Genomic DNA, 27,343 nt, shown 5'->3' with positions numbered 1-27,343 from the left:
TAGGTATAAATAATGCAGACCTTATCATGACAAGATGGTCGATGGTCGTCCTTATGATCGATCGATCCGAGCGGCTGTAACTTCGTGCACTAAATGTACCTTTTCTCTTTCGACAGAATCGTTCCAAACGAAAATCCTGAACCCCGATCTGAACAGTTCCGAAGAGGAGTCCTTACATCGTGCTGCCAAAGCCATGTATACTACCTACCTGTGTGATGGAGTACCACTGCCCATCTTCGGAGAACTGGCTGAGGAGTTGGAACAGCTGCTTAAGCAGGAGCATAGCATTAACAAGTAAGGCTAAAGAGTAACGTTTAGTGTTTAGGTAGTAGAAAAAACTAAAAAAATATAGTAGAAGGTTACAATTTATAGCAAACATAAACCTTTATTTGGCAGTCGGGTAATGAATATGGAGTCCAAAGTAATCCATCAAAAATCATCATCGAAAATTTTTGAGGGCACGTCAATCTGATATGGTTGAAAATTTTCCAAATCTCGTTTTCGGGGCAAAAATATATATAAGGCGAGTACATAAGAGGGGTTCATAAGGCAAGTACGTAAGCGAAGTACATAAGAGGGGTACATAAGTGAAGTGTACATAGGGCGAGTATATAAGAGGCGTTCATAAGGCGAGTACATAAGAGAGGTACATAAGAGGGGTACATAAGGCGAGTACATAAGAGGGGTACATAAGGCGAGTACATAAGCGAAGTATATAAGGCGAGTACATAAGATGGGTATATAAGGCGAGTACATAAGAGGGGTACATAAGGCGAGTACATAAGCGAAGTATATAAGGCGAGTACATAAGAGGGGTACATAAGGCGAGTACATAAGAGGGGTTCATGAGGCAAGTACATAAGAGGGGTAGATAGGGCGAGTACATAAGAGGGGTAGATAAGGCGTGTACATAAGCAAAGTACATAAGGCGAGTACATAAGAGGGGTACATAAGGCAAGTACATAAGAGGGGTAGATAGGGCGAGTACATAAGAGGGGTAGATAAGGCGTGTACATAAGCAAAGTACATAAGGCGAGTACATAAGAGGGGTTCATAAGGCGAGTACATAAGCGAGGTACATAAGGCGAGTACATAAGAGGGGTATATAAGGCGAGTACATAAGAGGGGTTCATAAGGCGAGTACATAAGCAAAGTACATAAGGCGAGTACATAAGAGGGGTACATAAGGCGAGTACATAAGAGGGGTAGATAAGGCGAGTACATAAGAGGGGTTCATAAGGCGAGTACATAAGCAAAGTACATAAGGCGAGTACATAAGAGGGGTACATAAGGCGAGTACATAAGAGGGGTAGATAAGGCCAGTAGGTACATAAGAGGGGTACATAAGGCGAGTACATAAGAGGGGTACATAAGGCGAGTACATAAGAGGGGTACATAAGGCGAGTACATAAGCGAAGTATATAAGGCGAGTACATAAGATGGATACATAAGGCGAGTACATAAGCGAAGTACATTAGGCGAGTACATAAGAGGGGTACATAAGGCGAGTACATAAGCGAAGTATATAAGGCGAGTACATAAGATGGATACATAAGGCGAGTACATAAGCGAAGTACATTAGGCGAGTACATAAGAGGGGTACATAAGGCGAGTACATAGGCGAGATACATAAGGCGAGTACATAAGAGGGGTATATAAGGCGAGTACATATGAGGGGTAGATAAGGCGAGTACATAAGCAAAGTACATAAGGCGAGTACATAAGAGGGGTACATAAGGCGAGTACATAAGAGGGCTTAGGGCGACGACAGAGGTCAAAAGTGCTCGTCGGCCATTCACTGCATCCGAAACCTTCTCCAGTCGTGGCGGCTCTCCGTTCCACTGGGAATAGAGGGTGGAGGACGAGAGAGTGCGTCTGTGTCTGCGCAAACACTTACGCACTTAAATATTTCACGCGCAACTGACTGCTTCTGGTTACTGGATCCTGATAAAAGACCTGCGGCGATGGGCTGAAGTAGAGAGGTTGGGTGGTGGTGCACACCCGGCTTTGTCTGAAGCCTGCACGTATGGCAGCCTAAGGAGAGTGGTCGTTTCTGCACTGCACTTGGGACAACAGTGTGGATTGGGCAGCACCTTAGGTGATGAAGCAGCCCTATTTAGGGAGGCACTGCTTCCCCCGCTCAGCCAGGGAGGGGGCTAGAAAAGGTGTCCTAAAAAATGCTTGTCCCGTCAAATTGGGGGAGTAGCAACCGCGGCTGCTTAGGCACCCCATTACTCGCGGTCGACGTAACAAGAAAAATAAGATAAAAACATCATTTATGACATTTGGCGCATGGAACGTGCGTACATTAATCGATAATGACGGAAACCTTTGCCCGGAGCGTAAAACTGCTGTCGTAGCACGTGAACTTGCTCGATACAATGTAGACGTGGCAGCTTTAAGCGAAACACGCTTAGCTGACCAAGGCGAACTTGAGGAAATCGGCGGTGGTTATACATTCTTCTGGAAAGGAAGACCCCAAAGTGAACGAAGGTTAGCTGGCGTAGGGTTTGCCATCAAATCCACCATCGTAAAAAAGCTGCCAGAATGTCCACAATACATCTCGGACCGCATTATCACATTACGCCTTCACCTACCAAACGACAACTACCTGAATGTGATAAGCGTATACGCACCAACAATGAGTAACGAGGACAGTGTCAAAGATCAGTTTTATGAAGAACTTTGCCAATGCCTTACCAGCATACGTTCAAGCGAACAAATACTGCTGCTAGGCGATTTCAACGCGAGGGTTGGCAGAGATTCTGAGTCGTGGCCGGGCGTGATTGGAAATAATGGTGTGGGCAATATGAATAGTAACGGACAATTACTACTCACACTCTGTGCCCAATTCGACCTCACCATCACAAACACTCTGTTTAGGCTTCGCGACAAATTCAAAACCACCTGGATGCACCCGCGTTCTAAACACTGGCACCTCCTCGATTACGCGATAACGCGACGGAGGGACATCTCCCAGGTGCATATCACACGCGTTATGCGTGGCGCGCACTGCTGGACAGACCACAGGCTTTTGGTAACTAAGTTGAGACTCCGCCTTCGTGAACCACGAAGACCCTGCAGGGCTAAACCAATATCTCTCAACTTAGATCGACTGGATTGTAAAGATCTTCAAGAAAAATACCAGAAAGGCCTAACAGATGCGCTAAATGTGTTTGATGCCCAGCAAGGTGACTTAATATCAAAATGGAAACAGATCTCATCCACCGCACTGACTGTGGCTACGGAAACCATAGGATACAAAAAACGAAACAACGAGGACTGGTTTGACCAGAATGATAGGGCCCTAACTGAAGCATTCAAACAGCATCGTGCACTCATAAAGCGTAATGAAGGAAATCATAAATCCAGTCAAGAAGTCCGAAGTAGTGGTGATTCCTTAAGGAAATTAACGAGGAAGATGAAAGATAGATGGTGGCTTGAAAAGGCAAAAAAGATACAGTGGCTTGCAGATACCCACCAACTAGGCGCTTTCTATGAAGAAATGCGTAAGTTGATTGGCGTTTCCATAAAAAACTGCACTCCGTTAAGATCCCTAGATGGTTCCCAAAAGCTCACTGCTAAGCAGGATATACTTGATCGTTGGGCAGAGCACTTTAATCACCTGCTCAATGTAGATCGATCAGCTGATCTTGAGCATATAAGGTGTATCCATCCTCTGCCGCCGAATGAGTCGCTTGCTGAACCACTAACTTTTGCTGAAGTTGTTCAAGCCATCAAAGAGCAGAAAAATAAAAAAGCAGTTGGCGTTGACAACATCGCCGGAGAACTGCTGAAATACGGAGGGGAGCAACTTCATACTTACATCTGGCAAATTTTTGATCGCATTTGGAACGAGGAAACAATACCACCTGAATTTAAAATATCCCGTATACAGACACTGTATAAAAACAAAGGAGACCGTTCCGACTGCAACTCCTACCGGGGTATATCGCTCCTCTCTGTCCCTGGGAAGATATTTGCCAGAGTTCTTCTCAACCGGCTTTTACCAGTCTCCGAAGCCATATTGCCAGAAACTCAGTTTGGGTTTCGACCTAACAGGGGCACCGGCGAAGCCATCTTTTCCATCAGGCAACTCCAGGAAAAAAGCCGAGAACAAGGCCAACCTTTGTGTATGTGCTTCGTGGACTTAGAAAAAGCTTTTGACTGCGTGCCGAGGGAAGCCCTCTGGACTTTACTGGCAAAATTAGGTTGTCCTGAGAAGTTTGTGAGAATGATTCGCCTTCTGCACGACGAGATGACCTGCTGTGTTACCTATAATGGTGACCAGTCAGAGTTCTTTCCTGTCACCTGTGGGGTCAAACAAGGTTGTGTGCTTGCGCCAACACTGTTTGCTCTCTACTTTTCTGTCGTTGTCAGTGAAGCGCTCAAACAAACTTCTGCTGGAATCAAAATACGTTTCAGGACTGATGGGGGACTTTTCAACCTGGCCAGATTAAAAGCATATACTAAAGTATCTCATGCTCTTATAACGGAGATCATGTACGCTGATGATCTGTGTTTTGTTACCAACTCTGCACAAGAGCTCCAGAACCTGATGACTAACCTTCAGGGAGTCTGTTGTCGTTTCGGCCTAAAAATCAGTGTTAAGAAAACTGAGGTAATGGCAAGCGACTCTCAAGGAGCTACAGAACCTGTCAAGGTAAACATTGGCGATACTGAGCTGAAGCAAGTGAATACCTTCAAATATCTGGGCAGCACAATTACATCCAAGTGTGACCTTGATACCGAAATAAACCATCGCATTGGCGCTGCATCAGCTGCTTTCGGTAAATTACGAGCCAAGGTCTTACACACACATGATTTGAAGCTTTCGACAAAAATCTCCGTTTACAAGGCCATAGTCCTCCCAAATCTTTTATAATCGGCTGAAACATGGGTCCTCTATCGGAAACATATACGGGCGCTGGACCGATTTCATCTAAAGTGCATAAGAGACATTCTGAAAATCAAATGGTCGGATCGGATTAGAAATACCGAAGTGCTACGACGCGCGAATGTCTGCGGCATAGAAGCGTACCTGATGCGGCGACAGCTCAGATGGTGCGGTCATGTTTTACGCATGGATGATGATAGGGTGGCCAAGCGCATCTTCTTTTCTGAACTCCAGAACGGCAGACGGAAACAAGGTGGCCAGTTCTTACGCTTCAAGGATGTTCAGAAAAGACACATGAAAAGGTGCAACATTGATCCTCAGAACTGGGAGACAAAAGCCATTTGCCGCCCTGAATGGAGAGGCCTACTTAAAAATGCGATCAAAGATTTCGAAGAGCAAAGGAAATCCGCACTGGATGCGAAGCGTGATGCTCTTAAGGCTAAAACACCAGTAGCCATTCATTATAACTACGTGGACGGTATCCTAACGTGCAGCCAATGCTCGCGCACATTTACACATAAAATAGGGTACTGCAGCCATCAAAGGGCGCATAGAAGAGCTGATCATCCTAGTTCTTCTCTCAATGATAACTGAAAGCAGTCACCATAGCCGAAATCGGCAGGGAAGTATATATATATATATACATAAGAGGGGTACATAAGGCGAGTACATAAGAGGGGTACATAAGGCGAGTACATAAGATGGGTACTTAAGGCGAGTACATAAGAGGGGTACATAAGGCGAGTACATAAGCGAGGTACATAAGGCGAGTACATAAGTGAGGTACATTAGGCGAGTACATAAGAGGGGTACATAAGGCGAGTACATAAGCGAGATACATAAGGCGAGTACATAAGAGGGGTATATAAGGCGAGTACATATGAGGGGTAGATAAGGCGAGTACATAAGCAAAGTACATAAGGCGAGTACATAAGAGGGGTTCATAAGGCTAGTACATAAGCGAGGTACATAAGGCGAGTATATAAGTGAAGTGTACATAGGGCGAGTATATAAGAGGCGTTCATAAGGCGAGTACATAAGAGGGTTACATAAGGCGAGTACATAAGAGGGGTACATAAGGCGAGTACATAAGAGGGGTACATAAGGCGAGTACATAAGCGAGGTACATAAGGCGAGTACATAAGCGAAGTACATTAGGCGAGTACATAAGCGAGGTACATAAGGCGAGTACATAAGCGAAGTACATTAGGCGAGTACATAAGAGGGATACATAAGGCGAGTACATAAGAGGGGTACATAAGGCGAGTACATATGCGAGGTACATAAGGCGAGTACATAAGCGAAGTACATTAGGCGAGTACGTAGGCGAAGTACATTAGGCGAGTATATAAGGTAAGTGTACATAGGGCGAGTATATAAGAGGCGTTCACAAATTGGCAAATTTATAAGCTAGACACTGTCTCTTAAAATACAGGTTAGCCTAGTTTAAGAGGCAGGGTTACTATAATTATGTACAGAAATTTTTGCAACACACTGTAACATAAAGTCTACTCTTTATATACCTACCTGTGTACATTTCTGTAACTATTTTGATAAATGAAGTTTTTATTATTAAAAAAAAAAAAAAAAACAAGGCGAGTACATAAGAGGGTTACATAAGGCGAGTACATAAGAGGGGTACATAAGGCGAGTACATAAGAGGGGTACATAAGGCGAGTACATAAGCGAGGTACATAAGGCGAGTACATAAGTGAGGTACATAAGGCGAGTACATAAGCGAAGTACATTAGGCGAGTACATAAGAGGGGTACATAAGGCGAGTACATAAGCGAGATACGTAAGGCGAGTACATAAGAGGGGTATATAAGGCGAGTACATATGAGGGGTAGATAAGGCGAGTACATAAGCAAAGTACATAAGGCGAGTAGATAAGGCGAGTAGATAAGGCGAGTACATAAGAGGGGTTCATAAGGCTAGTACATAAGCGAGGTACATAAGGCGAGTATATAAGTGAAGTGTACATAGGGCGAGTATATAAGAGGCGTTCATAAGGCGAGTACATAAGAGGGTTACATAAGGCGAGTACATAAGAGGGGTTCATAAGGCTAGTACATAAGCGAGGTACATAAGGCGAGTATATAAGTGAAGTGTACATAGGGCGAGTATATAAGAGGCGTTCATAAGGCGAGTACATAAGAGGGTTACATAAGGCGAGTACATAAGAGGGGTACATAAGGCGAGTACATAAGAGGGGTACATAAGGCGAGTACATAAGCGAGGTACATAAGGCGAGTACATAAGCGAAGTACATTAGGCGAGTACATAAGCGAAGTACATTAGGCGAGTACATAAGAGGGGTACATAAGGCGAGTACATAAGTCATGTTCATAAAGAACGTACACACGCCAAAATGACTGGTGCAAATGTAGTTTATTTTATTTTCAGATTTCAAACCAGCCGAGCACTGTATCAAGCGGCTAGACAATCTCACGCCGTTTTAGAAAAATTGTGGCTGCCTAAGTTTTTACATAGTGAAGAGGTAATTATATACATGGTACACTATGTTCTGAACTAGCTGGGTCCTGTGGTTTCACCCGCATCCCGGAGCTACTTCTTCCCGTACCTCGATAACATATAGCCTACTAGCTTTTGCCCGCGACTTGGTTCGCGTGGAATAGTGACTTCGGTAGATTTTCGGTTTGACCAATAAATGGTGCTATATGTCCGGAATAAATGTTATTTTTTATTTTTTTTTGTAATGAAACTATCGTTTGTCCTTTCTCAAGTTCCAAACTATATCTGTACCAAATTGCACACAAATCGGTTCAGTGGTTTAGACGTGAAAGCGTAACAGACAGACAGACAGAGTTACTTTCGCATTTATAATATTAGTAGGGATGTTTCTCGGCGACAAACTATCTTCCAAACACAGAAATATTTTTTCCAATCGGTTCTGTTCAGCCCTGGAAAACAAAACAGAATGACGAGCGGAGGTGCCATAACGGAAAATAGTTTTATGATTCAAAAATTAAAGTGCATATGATTGTTCACAGTTCTACAAATTGCTTATAGGCAGTAGAATACCCACGGGCTACCAGAAACAGATGGTCAAAAAGTAAGTAGCATATACTTAAATGATAAAAAACATTTTATGTGTTTTGCCTAAAGTTTAATATATTGTACATAATTTCTTCTAAAATACCAGCTGTTATTTATTACATTGCATATAAAAATAAAAGCATTTATTCAAAGTAGGCTAAAAATTTTATAAGGTCAAGTTTACAAAAATCAGCCCCAAAAACGCCAGCCCTTCACCTTTTTCTGTGTTTTAGCTGGGAAGAAGAAATGGTGGAGCAAACTCCTCAGCTACATAATTTTATTTCAGATGTTTGGATTTATTTAATTTGTTTTTCAGACCCCACGACAAACTTCTTAACACAGCTTTAAAGCTAGGCCATCGATTAAAAGGTGCATTAAGACCTCAAGCGGTAGACGGACAAGTGTTGGACTGTTATACAAATTGTGACGAATCGGAAGGTGACGGAGTGGACAATATGGATATATTGAAGTATTTAGATAATTTAGCTATCGAGGAGTCGTTGAGGGGACAAGACCTGAGCACTTATAAGGTGGTGCTGACGAATGTTGAGACTAAGTTGGTGAGTTTTTTTTTGTTTTTATGGCAATTTCTATTATTGTGTTTTTTAACAGAAATAATAATAAAAACTATGATCCTTTAAGAAGATTATTGATTTAAACAAATAATTTTGGCGATGTTCATAATGTTTACAATTTTTTTTTTTAATTTTTAAACTTTTTAATTGTCCCGTATTTTGAGTAAATAAATGGCAAATATGTATACAAATATATTTACTTTCCTGATAATGATAGGACGATGTTAATAGGATGGTACCATAGTTGCGGTATGTTGTTTAGGCCCGCGGTTCTTGTTTGGCGTCAATTGACTTAAAAACTTATTTTATTACCCCTTTTCAGCAAGTCCCACCCCGTCGCGGCGTAGTCCGTGTGTTCACCCTCGCAGTGCACTGTACGGGCGGCCCGGCCGGCGCCGGCGCAGCACTGTGGAGTGTACTCCGCAGCGAGCACGACTTCCACCTGCTCCGGAGCAAGCTGCACGAGTTCCACGGAGACAGGCTGCTGCTCGACCTGCCGCTGCCGTCTAGGAGGTAACTGTAATCACATTATCACAAAAAGTTACCGCGGCCCTGGTATACAAAGGGCTTAAAAAGGCACATGATGGGTTTTAGTCAGTAAGAGTCTGACACTCCATCACGAGATCGACAACGATCGGATGATTTTCCAAAAAATCCTTGTCCGTTTGAATGTAATCTATGATAATGTATGCAAGCTTGCAGCAATATGCAGCAAAGTAATACACTTGACTTCTTTTATGAAAACATCAGTATTATTGACCAGACTTCACCAGAACGGAGCGGAGATATGAAGATATAGGTACAATCCATTCAATATCGCTGTTTAGATATCTTGCCTCCGGGCACACAGCTAAACTTCTACACTCCGCTTAGGCCAGGCCCTACTTGGCAGGCTGTTAGCTATAAAAATAATTATGTACCATATTTTCTCAAATTCCAGAGACAACAGTCCCCTAGAGACCCTCCGCTACAAATACGAGGACTTTATCCAGAGACTTCTCCAGAAAAGCCTTCTCCAGACCAGCGAGCTTCTCCGGATATTCCTCACGGAAGACGGAGATTTCTCCATGGTGGTGCAAGCTTCGACCCTGAACGCCACGAGTACGGACTTGGGGAATATATACCAGAGTGTAGCACATAGGTTGAGGAAAGAAAAAGGACAGCATTTGGAGAGTTTTCTCAGGAATTTGTTGGTGTCTTCTGATATTGAGCGGTATCAGGCTTTGTGAGTATGTTACGTATTTTTTCTGTAACTTTGTTATTTATTTGTTAACAAAATAATGTCGAGATACTTTTTTATGCCATCGCCTATACATTGGTTGCTTAGAGGGGTTTAAAAATTCGATGTCAACGTAGATTTTTCTATGTCTAATCGAGTGAGCTGCAGTTTTTATCATTTTCTGTTAGAGTTTTCTCACGGTAAATGACGTGGTATAATGCTACACTAATCCCCAATCCGCGAAATAATTCCTACTAACCAGATTTTTTGTATAATACTGTAATAACAGGTCTATACAAAAATTTTACTCACCAAGAAATTATTTCCCAAACTGATATTGCCCCCTAAAATGACCTCTCCATCTCTCCCACAGAAAACAAGGCACGACCCGCGACGTAGAAGAAGCACAAGAGATGAGCGAAGACATCGCCGAACCTCACGCCGCCCGGCAGCCGCGGACGCGGAACATACTCGCCAGTGTGTTCCACAACAACTTCGATGTGGAACCCAGTGTGCTGATGGGGGAGGGGGGGTATCAGGACTCTGTGGTCGGCTTCTCGCAGTGTGCTATGTATTTGTGTGAGTATTGATTTTTTAAATACTGGTTTATATGGGGTACATTTTTTTAATGTTCTTTTGTTCATAACAAAATTGGGTGTTTGGGACACTTCAGAATATGTATGAACATTTGATAACTACCAATGTAACTTTTTGTAAATCTATAATAATTTCCAAGAATATATTCTGCAGAAAACTTTATGTATTATGAAACCCGAGCAAATTAAGTTTAGGACCAACAACTGGTCTAAGTTTAAGTGAGCCAGCCAGTGATCAAAAATAGACAATTTGGGACATAATTTTCTTTTCGTTGATAATAAGATATAAAAAATATAGCTAAATATTTTAGTTTTAAAACATGATTTACTCATATTAATCACTCACACTCTAAAGGAGCGTGTACTAAAACGTAATCTTATTTTATTCTATTTCCAGTACTAAAAGTGATTCGCATCCGCTCCCTGTTCGCGAACGTGGCCGGCACAATAATATCTGTCACTAAACAACTGTTAGACTCAGCCTTCAACTGTGTGTTGAACAGAACACTCGTCAACTTGCTGTCGGAGAGACGATTAGCGCATCTTATTAGGTTAGGACATGGTGAGTAGTCTTTTATTATGTTTTATAATGCACTTTACAAAATAAACAAACCGAATTGGGAAACTCCTTTTTGGGAATTCGGTTAATAACTACCTGTTTCCTTCTTCCCGCAACCGGAAAACCTCGCCTGTATATTATTCTGATGTATAAGCTATATTGGTTTTGCCAAGTTCATCTTAATCCAGCCAGCCGTTTGTTACACAAACTTCCGATTTCATAATATTAGTTTGATATGGAACTGGAAGTTGAATTCCACATAATTGGGCATTAACAGGCAGTTGTCAATTTTTATAACTCTTCGAACACAATCTTGCATTCATTCGAATATATAATGTATGACACATGTTCCCAGGACTGTTATTCGGCAGAAGAGCATCAACGCCTCGAACCGATCCTATAGCCTTACGTACACAAGCCCGCAAGCAGCTACTGAGTACAGTCCCGCCGTACGTGTCCCTCGTGGCTAGTGCCCGCCTCCCGGCCGCACTCGCCACCGCCTTCGATATTATACAGACGCCGCAGCTTAATAAGCAGGTCTGTTTGTTTTGTCACTGGATAACATCTACACTATGGACAACTCCTATAGTTTTTAAATAAAGCCACTGAGCCGTCTGAGCAATTGGTTTTAAATAAGAAGTAAAGAGTGGCGGATGTTTAGGTAAGAACTACCTGATTTGGAAAATGTGAAAGTGGTTCTTATTCATCTAATGTTACTCTGCTGGAACATAAAAAAAAAACAGATCTGTAGATATGTCATGAAAGTATTTAAAACTCATTTGAAAGACAGTCTCTTGATTAGTCCTAACTACCGTTATTCTTGCATAAGTCTTAGAAGGGTAACACCAAATCAAAATTAGCAGTAGTGCCACGAAAAGCTAATACCTCTAATTTAAGATAAATATACTTATACACTCTGATTCATACAGGAAACTCATTAATGCATAACTGATAACAAGAACAATCAGTATTTATCTCCGATTAGATTTGGAAATCCCGGCTAAATTGTATGATGAGTCATTTCGGTAGCAGATAAAAATTTCCGAATATACGCATTTAATGCTGCGTGCATAGTTTTTGAACTATGATTTGTACAAGGAAATGGGCCAATTTGTAAAAAAATTAATCATTTTCTATATTTTGTTACATTTCAGTTGGTCTACAATCTACTGGATCTATGCGTAATGGAGTTGTTCCCGGAGCTGGGCGCCATAGACAACTCCCCATCAAAACTACCAAAGAGTTGAGGACTAAAAAGTATCCATACCGGCAATACATAATTTATTTTATAAATAAAACTTCAGCTAGGCTATTTTATTTTTGTAAATCGCCAACGCACGGTTGTCTTGTTTGATGTTTAGTTAATTTATACGCAACTTATTATGTAATTGTAAATACTGTACTGTATGATAACAAATCTATTTTTATAATATTAGTTATTGAAGCAATATTCGTTCACTTGACCCTTCGAGGTTGTAATCGAAAAGACCACAGAGTATTTTGAAATGTTTTCAGTGTAGTAACGAAACACATGAAATAAATTATTTTGATATTTTAAACGGTTTTATTGTTGTGTTAATGGCCCTAATTATCCTTATGTGTTTTTAAACACTATGTTTTGACAGCAGTGGCTTAATTGATATATTTTGGTGTACCATGTTATGGAAACAAGCAGACAGCACTTGAAGGTTAATGGTCGCAAAGTCGATAGCAATCACAGACAAAATCCCATAGGTGGAAATCCTTGAGAATCTCAAAAAATTACAATAATTTTAAAACCACCAAAATCTGGAGAACATAGAGGGGTCCACGAAGGTACCTCGTACATAAGGAATCTAGAATATGTGGATTGACGTCAGCTTTTGGACGACTCTGTATATAGATATATTCTATGAGTGAGCGAGGATTTCAAAAATATATGTTACGGTTAAAACATGAAGTGCCGACCTGCCATAATGCGGTTAAACTTATGCGTTAAAGTATATCCACTTGTAGCTGCACCTAGGTGTTGCCGCTATGATGAAGCGAATTCTTCATAGCGGCCAGTTCTAACGAAAGATAAGAGGATACAACTAACTTTAGATGCATATGACCGGTTACATCTAGATCTATCCGCACTTCGGGCTTTAGCCGTAACAAATGAAAAAATCTGTTCAAAACGATTACGACGAATTCCATTTCTGAACGATAGTCGATTTTTATTTACAAGCGTCGACAGTTACTGGACGTTATGCAAGCGTCATGCGTAAACAAGCCTATGTTGCCACTTAATGTCCCTTCCTGCAAAAATGGGTAAATGAAAAATGTTTACTGATTACTATAGTCAAAATAGTTGTTTTGCAATTAATATAAAATAAACGTTTTCCCTTTGATCATTACTCTGTACGATAACGATAGAGATCGGAAAGTTGTCCTTAGTTTAATATCGATTGATATTCCTTAATATCATTAGACAAATCGAAAGAGAATCTTCATAATTCTACGAAAACTATGCTATTTTAATGATTGCGTTATTATTTTAAAATTCTTAATTCGGAAAGTAATGCTGTTCGTGCTAATTATCTGATACTATATACTTCAAAACTCCACCAAGCTTGCTTGATAAATTATGTTTGCAAATGTTGAGTTTAAAATGGTAACACAAGCTTATGTCAATCCTAATTTACAGTGGAAAGTAAAAGGCGATGGGTGTGTTGCTTTGTGTTTATTTCTTGTTTTAGATAGAATGAATTAGTTAAAAAGAAAATTAATTATTAGTAAATCCTACGTTATTTACATCACCTCAGTTAAAAGATTACGCCATTGTAAATATCATCGTAGCAGCAGATTGTTGTTTTGATTTGATCAATGGTTGTGTTACTGATTATAACAAAAACAAAGTATAAAAACAATTGAAGAAATTAGTTAGCTTAATGTGTGTGATAAGTGATGTTTGCTGTTTACTGTGCTTACGAAGCTCATAACAAACGCGCGTGTGCTTAATCATCAGATCAAAGTTGACGATAATGGCTTTCGTAAATAAATCATGTGTACATAAACATGGAAGTGGATATTGAACGTGCTAGTGTTCGAATTTCAAAATCACGATGTCGTCGTCGCCGTGCCAAAAAGGCGGGATGCGCCTCAGTGAAGCGTTGGATAATATGCAACTTGCTTACAACCCAATCACGAAACAGTTGCATTTCGTGAGCCCTAAAGTGGAAAAACCAGTTGAGGATACGTCTGATGATATTGACAAGCTGTCTAAGAAGAGCAGTTTTAGTGATGAAGGTAACTTTTCTATTTCAACTTGTGAGAAAAGTGATACAAGTGATTCTCCCAAGAGTACTCTGCAGTGGGGCAGTGTGAGTGGTCACCATCGTGGCAAGGATGGTGGTTCGTTCTCAAGTACTGTTTCAAGTCTCTCCGAGTGCTCCCTTGGGTCTGCTGCGTCGAAAGATGATGAAGTTCCTGATGTCAATTCTCAAGACCAGGAGAATTCTAAGCTGAAGAAGAAAGGATTGTCCGGATTTTTCAGCAGGTAAGACTATTTAATAAACTTTTTTATTAAAAACATGAGATTGATATCTGTGAAATGTTCGCAGTAGCTATTCAAATAATTTAAAAACATTGCTGTGATAGATTCAGTCTAATAATAGTTTTGATGACTATCATAACAATACACACATGTGACTCATTTTATTGGCTTTTTATCACAAGTATTTGATATTACTAAACATGACCTTATTGTCAATGACAAAAGGTGTAATATTGGCTGTGTGGCTGTATATTCTAAAAACATTATTTCAATAATGTCCCAACTATCTTTACCAATGACCATTATTTTTACCCAAGATGTTGTGAGAGTTATGTTTTTAATTGTGGAATGAAAAAACAAGGAATGATTTGCAAATAACTATTTAAAATTCTAATTAAGGTATACATTGATTGGCATTCTTTTGATGGCATCATTAAGTACCTAATGTTTGATTTACACATACACTTTATATAACAACACCGTCATATAACATTAGGAAGCATCTATAATTTATTACCCACTTACTCAATATGTCACAGAATTACTTAAAATAATTAATAATCAACTAGCTTATGTCCCTTGTTCCACCCATTTCTCACGAGAAAACTACTTCTCACACATTGGTAAAAAGTAGCTAACATGTCATTCTGAGATTTAAGCTACAGTGCAACCAAATATTTTTTTAAGTTGCTGGCCCCTTAATATTTGTATTGAATATTTTTTATACTTGGAAAATAAACATTCATATTTTGTCATTATATAAATAATTTACATAGTAGGTGTCAATAATGATGCCTAATGGCTTGATGAGGAAAAACAAATACCATTTTCCATCCTATTCATATAACCTACTATATACTGTATTAGATACCTATTAATACTCGGCACAAAATGTCTACATTGTCTAACTAATATTCCAGTAGCAACGGGTTAAAGAAACCGTCGGAATTTCCTCTATCTTAGTTTAACTACTAAGTATTCTATTGTTTATTGTCCATTGTATTTTTTGTGATAATAATCAACTGCAGCATAATAATATAACAGTTAGGCATTACCAGCTCTTTCAATGCTCATAAATTACCAAGTTGGGACACATTTCTTTTTGTATTTTATTGGCTTAGGAGTTTTCATAACTTAGTATTTAAAAACAATATTAATTTAAAAAAATATTTATTTTGAATTTTATTCAATCCTATAAATTATAAATTAAGTATCATAAATATTATTTTGTAAATACTTAAACTAGTGTTTTTTTCTGTCACTTGCTGAGAAATTGTGCGAGAATACAAGACTAGAACTATGCTTTACCAAAACTCGCTTTGTCAACTCCAACTAACTGACAAGATAATTCAAACAGTCTTTCTTGGTGTTCCAGTTTCTTTGAGAAACTGTTACTAATTCCTTCAACACAATTACTTATGTATAACCCTCCCCGTTTCTCCAAATCTTTTTCAAAACATGCGTGAAGTATTGAAACTGCACCTTTGGCTGGAGTTTTAAAAAACACTTTCATGAGCCAAGGGAAAGCTTTTTTGAACATAGTTTTCTCAAATAAGTCTGTGTCTACAATTCCTGGGTGAACTGCATAACCTTTGACTGGTGAACCTTCTTCTTCCAACATCAAGTTTATGTATCTGGCACTCATTAACTGCAACAAACAAAAGACAACATTAAAACACAAAAAAAAAAAACACAAATTTAAGTTTGAGTAAATTTTGAACTAGCCACTAGATTAAATGGTTGAAAGTAGAACATTTTTGTACCTGTGCCAGTTTAGCTTGCGCATACGCAGCCGTCGTATCGTAATGCTCCTTCATATTGATGTCATCAAAGTAGATCTTGCCAGGGTAATGAGCGCATGACGTCACATTCACCACCCTCGCAGACTCTCCGGTAGTGCCGCCCTTTTTCAACGCTGGCAACAGTAAGTGTGTCAAATAAAAGTGGCCCAGATGGTTGACCGCTAACTGACTCTCAAACCCGTCCTCCGTGAGATGGTAGTCTCCATACATTATCCCAGCGTTGTTTACTAGAAGGTGGATAGTCGGATACTTTTCCAATACTTTCTGCGCGAATTCCTTGACAGACTTCAACGATTGCAAATCTAATGGGAAAGCTACAATATTTTTGCCGTTCTCCATATTTTCCGCCTGTTTCATCATGGCTTCTGGTTTCCTCACGCCGGCAATGACGATCATATTCGATTTCAGTAATCCTCTCACCACCTCCGTTCCAATTCCGCGAGCTCCGCCGGTGACAACTGCGATTTTCCCATTCGCGTCTGGCAACACAATTTTGTTCCGCCACACGTTCACCCAGTCATCGATGAGGCCGCCGGCGCCTGCGCCCTGCATGTCTAGCGCGTACCGCAGCTCACTAAGTATGTGCTTCAAGGGTTTATGCCTGTTGACGTACCAGTAAATGGCCGCAGCCCCAGTCACAATAAACGCTGATGCTATTGCGAGAGACATGTTGAGGTTATGTTATCGTCCGCTCGACGCGACGCTACGGTTGCACTGGCGACCGTTGCTTTCACTCCGCTTGAAATCCTCAACGCTTTCTCTCGATCCGGTGTTTGTTTGGTTTGTACCGTTAGTCCTGAGGTCACACAACTCATTTATGATTAAATGACAGGGTGATCACTAGTATCTGTAACAAAATAAAGAATTGAATGTAGGTAAACACAATAATGAATACGTTCTGAGCTCAGCATCGCGGGCCGTGTTATCGATGCGTGGCCTCCAGCTGTACTGAAGCGATGACGCAACACGACTACAATTGATATTAACTTGACGGAAGTTGTTGAGGCGTTAAAATGGCAATGACTGTTTAGGAATTTATTGATTTTTTAAGTTAGACCTGAAGATTAGGTAGTATCTAGCACGGCACTGATTTCACAATAATATTTACGGAATGAAATAGCATCTGTTATGCGATATGCGCGATGCACCTGACGGTACTGACTTGTTTGTTTTGCAAATTCAATCGGGGCGCATGCGCCGTACGTGCTGGTATTTATCGTTGTACCGTCCGATTTCTAATTATGGCATTAACAGGTTGCGGTGCAGTGGTTATCGCGGATTCGTTAATTTTTTCGTACTCTTGTGCTAATTTTTGGTACCTTGTTAAAGAATGGTATCCGACCGACGCTTCCGATTTCCTATTGAAGTTGTTATTAGCGTTACGTTGAATGTTGTCCTCGTTCATTGAATTTTAATAACCGGTTCGAACTAGGCATGTCGAAAATTTGACTAATCCAAAATATTGTGTTACGAGCGCGGGGTAAAGAAACTTCATTTTAATAAATTATTGAGTCCGTCCAGATGTTTCTCAGAATCGCACTATGTACCTATAACTTTGTAAGGTGATTGTATCACGTCTGCCTCTATCTGACGAATTTACGCCATTCCTAGTTACACCGATTATAACGGTTGATAATGAGCTGCACTTGGCAAGACCGCACGCTGTGCAATTAAAAACCGACAACTTCGAATAAAATTCTTGTGGTCACACTTAAATTCTTAGCGACACGAACAAATTCAATACATTTTTTCACATGAACGCGTCACGAATTCTCTAATAAATCAGGGTTAAAGATGTAAAACGAGCTCTTTGAATGCTCCCCTTGCAGTGTTATGAAATGGTGATATAAGTTCGTCTTCGTCTAACGTTGTAGCGGTGCGGACTAGTTGCCGCTTCGAGATTTTAATTAAGGGTCTTTGAACTACTGAATGCTGATGGTGCGTGTCGTCTATGCTATGACGCAACGCTTACCTTTTGTAAAAACGCCAATACTTAATGTCTACTTAGCCTGAGTGGATCGTGACGTCATTTGACCGTTAATGACGGATTTGAACAATGCTGTTATGTAACAGTGTTTTAAACACTGACTATTTAAAGCACAATAAAAGCTTGAAGTATAAAATTACTCACGTTTTAAAAAGAATTTATTAAATTCTTTTTGCCGCAGCGGAGCGAGCAACCGCAATGCATTCAAACCAACACAAAATGCGTACTATGCAATATTCTGCGAATGCATTCATGTTAACGCAAGCGTGAAAGACGTATTTTCTGCACTTAGTAAATGTAAACAACGAAGTACTCGAGTTGAAACGAAAAAAGGAACATCAGAATTTTTAAACGGATGAGAAGTTCAACATAATGAAGTCATATTTTATGAATTTTACAGCATTTTGCATTGCGGTCATATTTAATGTCCAAGGCAACCGCAAGAATTTGACGGCTTTTCATGTGGCCCAAAACTCACATTGTGGTAAGGTGTTCGGTCACCATAAGTCCTGCGGTCATATTTTCTCTAATGGAATTTTTGGTCTCTATCTGACCCGTAAGTAGATTTCGTAAAAAATAATGAGAGACAAGAGAATAAACTATCCCAATTGGAACATAAAACAATAAACAGTCCTGTTGATGCAATTAATAACGAATTTTATGTCGGTGTCACTGGCGCAGATAAAATCGATGTATCTGCAGCATACGTAATAAAACATTGAGCTTTCAAACAGCTCGCAAGAAAGCATAAAATAAAAGAGGACTATAAGTACAAGCCTTTGAGATCCGGTTCGAGAAACAATACGGCATAAAGTTAAAGCGAACTCGCTGCATGTGTAATAATGTACAATGGCCAATCCATGCACCCGATACTTGACCGGGGAAACCTGTTTTCAAAGGCGCTCCGCCTCTGGACTCTTGCTACTTCCACGACGCTGACCTTGGATGCTTTAACACTAACCATGCTTTCCAACGCTGGGATTGCGAACCGCGAAGTAAAGACATTCTTTCACGATGCTGCAATGGAAAGCGCATACTGAGTTATTTACGGAAGCTCTGTGTAACCGAGGTAGCGGTTGTATACTTGAACAGCAGTGTGCACTCAGCCCGGCCACACGTTTGATGATAAAGTTTGCTCAGCAAGTTTTAAAAGTGTTTTCAAATTAGCACTCGGTTGAAAACATGTGTTAATACTTAAGTAATGGCTTTATCGGATATTGGAGCAAATGACCATTAAGATGCGCACGCTTAGCATATGGCGGATGAAGGCGTCCGTGACACATGATACGGTCAGCGCAGAAATAGAAAAAAGAAAAGTGCTCTCTGGGATGCTGACATTTAAGGCAAAGTAAATAAGCCTCTTACCCGAATTAAAGTTCTCGGAAAGAATGTATTAAATTGATATTTAGCTGCTTTCTGTGCTTCACCCGGAAACTTAAGGAAGATTGGCACTCAAGATCATTGTGTCTCACCTTTGAGTACCCACAAAGAGTAGTGAATCATCATTGGGTCTGCATATGGTTATAATAACTGTATAAACAGGTGGTATATTAAACCGGTTTTCCGGGTCATCCCTCATTAGCGAGGTCCTCAAATTAACGATCTGCTTAATACGGATACCTGTTTGTCATCTGTCTTTAAAGTACTGTCGTTTTGCCTTGGAGCTTAAATGGCAATGTCGCATTGAAAAAGTTTGCATCAGCTGTTGAAGGTTTCATTCATGAGTTAGTTTTTTACTTGCATCGACGCGTGACAGTGTTTTTTGGTATTGCTACTATAGTGAGAGTTGAATATACCAACTTTGGCTCAATATCGATACCTTATAAAGCCAGTTTTCTCTGCGAACACGGGATTAGGTGAAGCCAGGGATACCAAATCTGGTATACTATTACCCAAGATATGAAATCTTATAGTTGTGTCGCAAAGTCCGTGCTCATCTGAAAACAACTTGTTATTCTGCATGACGCTAAATAGTAGCTGTTATCTGGTAATTATGCAAACGATTCTCTCAGATGTTTTTTCCCTGAGTTTATTATGTAGTCAAAATCGTGAGTAGAATATTTTTAGAAATATGTAACTTGCTTTTGTATTTTCATGACATCGAACTCTTCTTTACTGCTTTCAAACTTCCAAAAGATTGTTTGAAATATTTGGCACTATAGCATAATCATTTCATGCGATAGTGAAAGAGCAGTTTCCTCGTGCTCTGTTTGTGGAATATGAATTCTCAGGGTTATAAAATAATTTACGGTTTCCTTGCCTCAGATTTTATGTGGGAACTTAAGCCAAGAATATTTCTCAAAGGAATTCACCAAAATGCCTTACAAGAACCAGCTTCAAGTGGTTACCAATACACTACAAAATAATAACTCCTACGGTTCACTGGTTTGGAAGATTGGCTTACTGGATTTTTTAAGCAAATTCGCATTTTGACCCATACTTCCTTTGGCCGCAAGTTTACCAAAAGAAATTTCATGGTCGAAGAAACATTGACAATGTCTACTTTTGCGAGTTAGTCAAGTCTATAGTTACAACTGAGTCATTGGCGTCAGTACAATTTTATCAAGCACTTTACCATGACTTAATTACTGCTATTGTTGTTCTTCTAATGACTAATCAGTATTGGACGTTGGAATTCCATCGGTCGTTCCAACCGTATGCCATAATTTTGCCGTCTCAACTTCAGTGGTCTTTTAGTTACGTCATTTTCTTACTCACGTCTTAATTGATAATGGATTAATGCGGATGAATCGGACTTATTTGTCATCTTCCTCGAGTGAACCGGAACTGCACTATCAATAAGTAAATGTTAATGCAGTTTTAAGTGTCGGCATTTAGAAGTGGGTTAAACTGTTTCTAGTGTTGTGAAAGTAAACAGTGATAACTGGTCTATGCTCTAGACTAAACAAATAGGTTGATTGTGTTTCAGGTCAAATGATAATTCGAAAACTCTTAGATAAGGACATTTCTATACTAATATCAGCGATAACGGACATGGGTGCAATCATTGGCACGCCACTAATGGCGTGGTCCCCTTCTGTCTAGCCAGAGGGGCAGCTCCCCTCAATGAGACGCCAAAATTAACGATTCTGGAAACAATACGAATGAATACTGGGATAAATATAGCTCTTGACATCACACTGTGATAAAACAAAGGGGGAAAATAACACAACTGAGTGCTCCTAACGAGGTCTAAAGTAGTGAAAGAAAGAAAAGGGAGAAAGGAAGAATTGAATTCCTGTTGATTGTATAGATATCTTATCTAAGGCTGAGAAAAATGCCATAACCATGTTTATATAGTTGAGAATGATAAAACCCACGTAAACTTTCCTGGTGACTCAACAGCTATTTATTTTGCTGCGTTTACACTGCAGTGTTTCTTTGTGGATTCTGATTACGGCATGAAAGAAATATTTTTAAACTGTTTTGTATGCCTCGTGCAGTTTTCTCGGAATTTTAAAAGGTGCACTGTTTGAATTTCAAATTCAAAACTGAATAACTTGGATGAATAAAAAAATTGCATTTTGTTAGGCATTTTGCTTTTAAACAGAAAGTTTTGGATAAGTTTGGTTGCTGTTGAAGTATTTTGCAATTATTTCTCAAATAATCACTCTGCGATATCAAAACTACATGCCTTTGTGAATGATTGGCTGCCAAATCATTGTGTTACTATTAGATCTTGCAGTTTAAAAAGTTTTTAATCATGGTGAACCTAGTCGAGATTCAAGTTTTAGGATCCAATAAAAAGTTCTTAGAATCTTGAACTCATCTGCACTTTACAAGACATCATCCTTAGTCAAGGTTTATTTTATGTAGGTACACGATTTTTATTGTGAGCCTTTGATTATTATTTTATTACGGAGGATGCTACTGAGAACGTGGTATTTCAGCCTGTAGGCTTATTAAAACAGTTTATATTTTACAGATTGGTATCATATCTCTTTTCCGGCAATTCTAGAAGTTATTAATTTACCTCGTCATAATATTTAACCAGCTGTCAAAAAACTGAGGAGATTAAAAATATTGAAACAATCTGGTATTTCCAATCGGATTGGCCGATTTTACGGTTATTAAATTGAAACAACTGCTTACGAAGCTAGTGTTTCTGAACTTTGAGTTTGGCTTGATAACAACTTGAAAACCTCGTTGAACCGACAACATTTTCTGAATACTCTCTGTTTCTTTTGGAGTCTTTTTGAATACTAGAGCTGTGGTCGTCTTACTGTCAATCCAGCAGCTAAAGATTTTCTTAAAAACGAAAGATTAGTATATGCATTGGTTTTTGGCAAGCACTCATAAATTCCGCGTTCTTCAAACATGATTCATGTCCCACATAATGGTAGTTAGAACAAGAACTAAATGTCCACTTGTATGAGTAATGTTTAAGTTAATACGGTAACAAAGATGTTGTGCCACTAATGTTTTTCATGTTCACAACTTTGTGTCACACAGTTTACATTACATTGTAAAGAAGAGACTTTGTAAGGAATGATAAATAGTCCCCTGTTGGATTTGATGTGACTGTTTGGTTATATTTTATTTAAAACTTGTCATATGAAACTTTTTCTAAGTTCTATTCAGATGATTTTAAGAATGGTTTGGAAGATATAATACAAACACACGCTTTGTGTCTTTGCCAATGTAATGTTTTAAGAATAGAAATAAATACTATCCAATGATTAGAGTGATAATAAGAGACATGTGTAGTGGAGATTTTTGCCGTGGCTTGAATATTTGCTGCTCCTAAGGTCTTTTTCAAATCAGTACCGATTCGGAGCTTTAAGTTTTATACATATAAACTCCTCTTAAAATTCGAGATGTTATCTTATATCCTCAGATTATGAACACAAAAACCGGACACTGACGTTTTTCAAGACCACTAGGCTGCGTAGGAAGGCAAGACCACATGACGTCAGGCCCTTTCACTGTAACTATGCCTATTTGAGGACCTTAAAGGAAACTCGTTGATTGGCCAGTCAGAGTGATGGGCAAAGGTCGATAAGTGTAGGTTTTATTATCTGTGAAGGCAAAGGTTGCGACCTAAGGAGTATTAATAGCCTGGTGCAAGGTGAAGATACAGTGAGAATTAATTGTCTCTGCATGAGGGCCATTATCGTGGAATTATGTGGTGGGCATGGCAAACTAGTGTAGGTTGTACTAAAATAAGATCTATGGGTATCTAAGTATGGTGTATTAATTAACAAAGAATTGAAGATTAAGAAAATCTGTGTAGATGTGGTTTTGCGTTGATCAAAAGCTCAATCACGGGGTCATTGACTCATTTTTATAAACACACAGATAGAGAAGCGAGGTATTTTTTATAGAATAAGAATATTTATAGAATACATAATACATAGCTGTTGACTGTCGTTTCATATCAATGGTATTATATTCCAACATTAATATTATTAGCAGCGGGAGGCGAAAAGTAATCTTCGAACGATTATTATCTCAGATTTTGAATAGATTAAAAGTATTAGTTACAGTATCGCTTCATACGGAGCCATTTGCATCTTACATCTCTTTTATAATGGAAAGAAAACAATTCGAAGTTTGATAATATTCTTATGCGGCTGCCACATGAAAATATTACTAAGCTGCTTGCGAGCCTATTTGCCAAACGCCTACTCACAGGATTTACCTCAAATCCCATTTTATGAATCTTCACTAAAGCAAATATTCTCACACTAGCACCTCACTACATTTCACTTAAGTATGGTTCGGATAGGATTTGCAAGAACAGAAAATTATAAATGGAGTTGTTCCATTTTGTTTAAAGTTTTGCTACATTAACAGCTATCTTATCTCTTCGATTGGTAGCAAACGATGCGCATCCATTGACTAACTTCATATTTGTACCAAACATAATCATTTGTACCACGATCCGCAAATAAGATATCATCTTTATCTTTAGTTACCTTATCTCCACAGTTGCGTAAAAGATAAGTGACGATCATAGAATTACCAAACATTCTTCATCGCGTGAGAAGAGTTATTGCTTCACGATCGTATTTTGGAATCCGTGACGAAATATTAAATCGTTTTTACCTGAAATTGTTGTTTTGTGAACCGTATGTTTTTGGAAATTTCTCGTCTTCTCGTTATTTCGATGTGTCTGCAATCTTTTCACGTATTTATATATCTGTGAGGTTATTTGAAGATGAGCGTTGCCATAGTGCACTAGAATGCATGACATTCATGAAGGAGACGAGTAAGAAAGTGCATTCATACTTTTTGCTATCTGATAGATGAGTAAAATCTCCTTTTGTATAGAGATACTTTGTTTTGATACTGGAATAGTAAGTCCATTATTGCATTTTTTTATATTAATACATTAAAGCGGTCCATCATAAGTTCGCTTTAGTTACTTTCGTTATTCCTATAATATAAAACTAATGTGTGCTTGTTGAAAAGAAAGTTTAAACAACCACATTCATTTGATGTTCCATACCGCTTCACCTACTTGCTTTCGCAGAAAAAATTGAACAAGGTAAATATTCATATTGCGTAAACATAACAATGCCGTAACTACACTTTTCATTAGATGCGGGCCAAACACAGCGTTCATGATTTCCCATACCATACTCCATAACAGTAATACTGACGGTGTTTCTGTCAGTGAAATTTAATAAATTCGTCCAGTGAAAGTACTGCACGAACAGTGGCGATTATACACACTAGTTACTTAACAACTACGGAAGTCAGTTCATATATTACTTTCTTTCATTCTGTAGTAAAATCTCAGTTTTATATACTTCCTTTGAGTAGTAAATAACTGTGGGAACTTTATTGCCAATTGATTTTATGATCTCACAAACTGGGTTGTAAAGCTATAACATTTTGTTTAGAATAAATTGTAGCTTTTAACTAGGTAAGTCCTCACCTAGATACGCTTTAATGGGTAAAATCTCCTGGGCAACAGATATACGAACATAACAATGTATATTTCTGAAAATAAGTCGAAATTAGAAAGCGATATAATGTGTCTATGATGAAATATTAATGGAATCGGGGTCCCTCAAGGGTCATCTAAGAATTGTGCGTACGTCAATAGAACGCTTGCGTCAATTCCATACTTTTTGTGTGAAGACTATTTCTGGATTCGATAACCTTTTTCGATGGACGTCATTTCGTTTCATATTGTGTGAAAGCAATCATGTTTTCTTTGTAATAAATAGGTTTGCCGTAGGCTGCGAATACATACAAAATCTCATCTAAACTATAGGGGACAAGATCTCGTATCTGTCTGAAAGAAAGTTGTTGGCAATGAATTACGCGCCGTTTCTCGTCTCGATGTCTGACTAAATTCATATACTTTTAATGTGCCAGACATTAAGTAATGATCATAGTGATCATGGATTGCAGTTTTTATACTTATGAAAGTTCAGTTTCACATTAATGATTGATCGTGAACGAACAACTCATTCCGTAGTTAATCTGCCATCATGACTGTAATCTTTTTATCGCCAGTAGGAAATTGTTACACCGCGTTACCACTTGTGTTTTTATGGTTTTACTTTAACTATCAATAAATATGTTAGTTGTGTAGTAAAAATAATATAATCACAGGTCGTATAGTGCAGCTGTCGACGAAAATAGTTCTCCACATTTGGTTCGTAAATTCTCTGCTTTGTAAAATACTGGGAAATTCAATATTGAACATCGATTTATCTTCTGTATTCATATGCACCTGCAAAATTTTAACATGAATTATTTATTATTCTGTTCCAAATACTGAACTCTTGACTGGTATTTCTCGTGCAAGAGAGCTTAAATCCATCAAAGAGCACCTTGTCCAAACAAAAAGGAAACAAATGTGGGTCATCAGACATCGTAGAATCGTCTGGTATTTTACTAACAAAGGACCCCTGTGCTCCGTGCGTGTCGCTACAATTAAACCATTCAATTGATAAGGCCACAAGAATGTATGGACTGAGACTGAATGACAACTATTTATAGAGATAAAGTGGACTCGATTGAGACTGTTACTTTTTGTAGTGATGTAATGGTGAATGCCGTTGAGGACATTTTAATTGTCACGATATTGTTGGCAATTGATCTTTCATAAAAATCAATTGATTTAAATCATCGTCCAATGAATCAAACTTCACAGAAATAATAGTGCTGTGAAATTATCTGAAGAAAGACAATTGATTTCTGGCAAATATTTTCGACCCCAAATGAAATTGGGATAAGGGCAGGAGGATGATGATGATGATGAAATATTTTCGAGTAGATTCGCTACAATGAGCAAAAAGTATGTATATCTTAGACAAAATCAACTGTCTACATATTAATAGATTCTGAATTGATGTTAGCGGTGATCTCTATACAGTTTCCAATTTTGGCCCGAATTGGTTCGATGTAAACTTTGCATTTGAGTTCAGACGTGTCTGTGAATACTGTGAACTCTTGACATTTACCGAGTGTTTGAGTATTGAACGAAAGAAGTTCAGTAAGATTGTGATACGCAGTATTTCGATACTTGTTTGTTAATAATACGGATATTGATGTATTCAAGAAAAATGCTGGTCATATTGGACTGGTTACCCTATAAAGAGGCCAGCGTCCTGTATACTGGTTAATCAACTGTAAGTCGTCTGCTTTCATGCATGACCTACAAAACAAAAAGCCAGACAAAGGCAATATCGATTCGGTTTCATAGTATGCAAACAATCGGTAATAAATTACTTTGGACATTATATTCTATTACTGTCAATAAACTTAAGGTCACCAATCAAATCTGCAGATTTCATTGTGCTATTATCTAATATCAGAGCTAAACACGTAATTAATACGTAAAACGATTCTATTGAAACATTCGCACGTACATAAAAAATGTGGTTAAAGACCAATCCATTGATTCAAACCTTTCAAGCAAGACTGCGAACCTAAACAAAATTAGCAAAGGCCCATTGATATAAATAAACACCGCATTTTTTGTCTATCGGCGTACTGACGCCATAGAATTGGTTCGTAAGCGTAACACACAGGAAAAAAGGTCAGACGTAGAGTGATGTCATGACACAATTTCCCATCTGATCCAAACCGCTCAATAAAGAGAAACTGTTCAATAATACCGGAATTATTTAAGCGTACGACGACGTCACACGACCGCTACGATGATATAA

General features: G+C 38.9%; 3 protein-coding genes across 4 annotated transcripts in view; 2 read left to right on the top strand and 1 right to left on the bottom strand.

The window, feature by feature from the left end:
- Positions 1-12,465, top strand: part of LOC124634907 — a 40,410-nt gene extending 27,945 nt beyond the window's left edge. The window contains exons 26-35 of the mRNA XM_047170580.1: positions 117-294; positions 7,304-7,397; positions 7,912-7,973; positions 8,274-8,517; positions 8,855-9,045; positions 9,473-9,757; positions 10,125-10,330; positions 10,745-10,909; positions 11,262-11,443; positions 12,061-12,465. Of these exons, the coding sequence (XP_047026536.1) occupies positions 117-294; positions 7,304-7,397; positions 7,912-7,973; positions 8,274-8,517; positions 8,855-9,045; positions 9,473-9,757; positions 10,125-10,330; positions 10,745-10,909; positions 11,262-11,443; positions 12,061-12,153 (1,700 nt within the window). The 3' untranslated portion in view covers positions 12,154-12,465. The remainder of the gene's footprint in view (positions 1-116; positions 295-7,303; positions 7,398-7,911; positions 7,974-8,273; positions 8,518-8,854; positions 9,046-9,472; positions 9,758-10,124; positions 10,331-10,744; positions 10,910-11,261; positions 11,444-12,060) is intronic.
- Positions 12,466-13,574: 1,109 nt separating this feature from the next.
- LOC124634942 (TBC1 domain family member 12-like) overlaps positions 13,575-27,343 on the top strand; it is a 50,163-nt gene continuing 36,394 nt past the window's right edge. The window contains exon 1 of the mRNA XM_047170639.1: positions 13,575-14,426. Coding sequence (XP_047026595.1) covers positions 13,993-14,426 — 434 coding nt within the window. The 5' untranslated portion in view covers positions 13,575-13,992. The remainder of the gene's footprint in view (positions 14,427-27,343) is intronic.
- LOC124634943 (retinol dehydrogenase 12-like) lies at positions 15,577-17,405 on the bottom strand. Of its 2 annotated transcripts, XM_047170642.1 has the most exons (3): positions 17,283-17,405; positions 16,187-17,072; positions 15,577-16,071 (listed from the first exon to the last, which is right to left on the bottom strand). In XM_047170642.1, the coding sequence occupies exons 2-3, from the start codon at positions 16,892-16,894 to the stop codon at positions 15,721-15,723; spliced, it is 1,059 nt and encodes a 352-aa protein (XP_047026598.1). In that variant the 5' UTR covers positions 16,895-17,072; positions 17,283-17,405; the 3' UTR covers positions 15,577-15,720. The 2 variants fall into 2 exon arrangements, with proteins under 2 accessions (XP_047026598.1, XP_047026597.1); XM_047170641.1 differs by lacking the exon at positions 17,283-17,405 and having other exon boundaries at positions 16,187-17,248.

This window comes from Helicoverpa zea, chromosome 12, assembly GCF_022581195.2.
Source record: "Helicoverpa zea isolate HzStark_Cry1AcR chromosome 12, ilHelZeax1.1, whole genome shotgun sequence".
Classification (NCBI taxonomy): domain Eukaryota; kingdom Metazoa; phylum Arthropoda; class Insecta; order Lepidoptera; family Noctuidae; genus Helicoverpa; species Helicoverpa zea.
The sequence above is the reverse complement of the archived record's forward strand: the minus strand, read 5'-3'. Positions and strand labels throughout refer to the sequence as shown.

Excerpts from the sequence above, each read along its gene's own strand:
- LOC124634943 (XM_047170642.1), bottom strand. The coding sequence starts at position 16,894 with ATGTCTCTCGCAATAGCATCAGCGTTTATTGTGACTGGGGCTGCGGCC. Across the intron at positions 16,072-16,186 it reads CGCAAGCTAAACTGGCACAG|TTAATGAGTGCCAGATACAT; the intron begins GTACAAAAATGT and ends TGTTTGTTGCAG.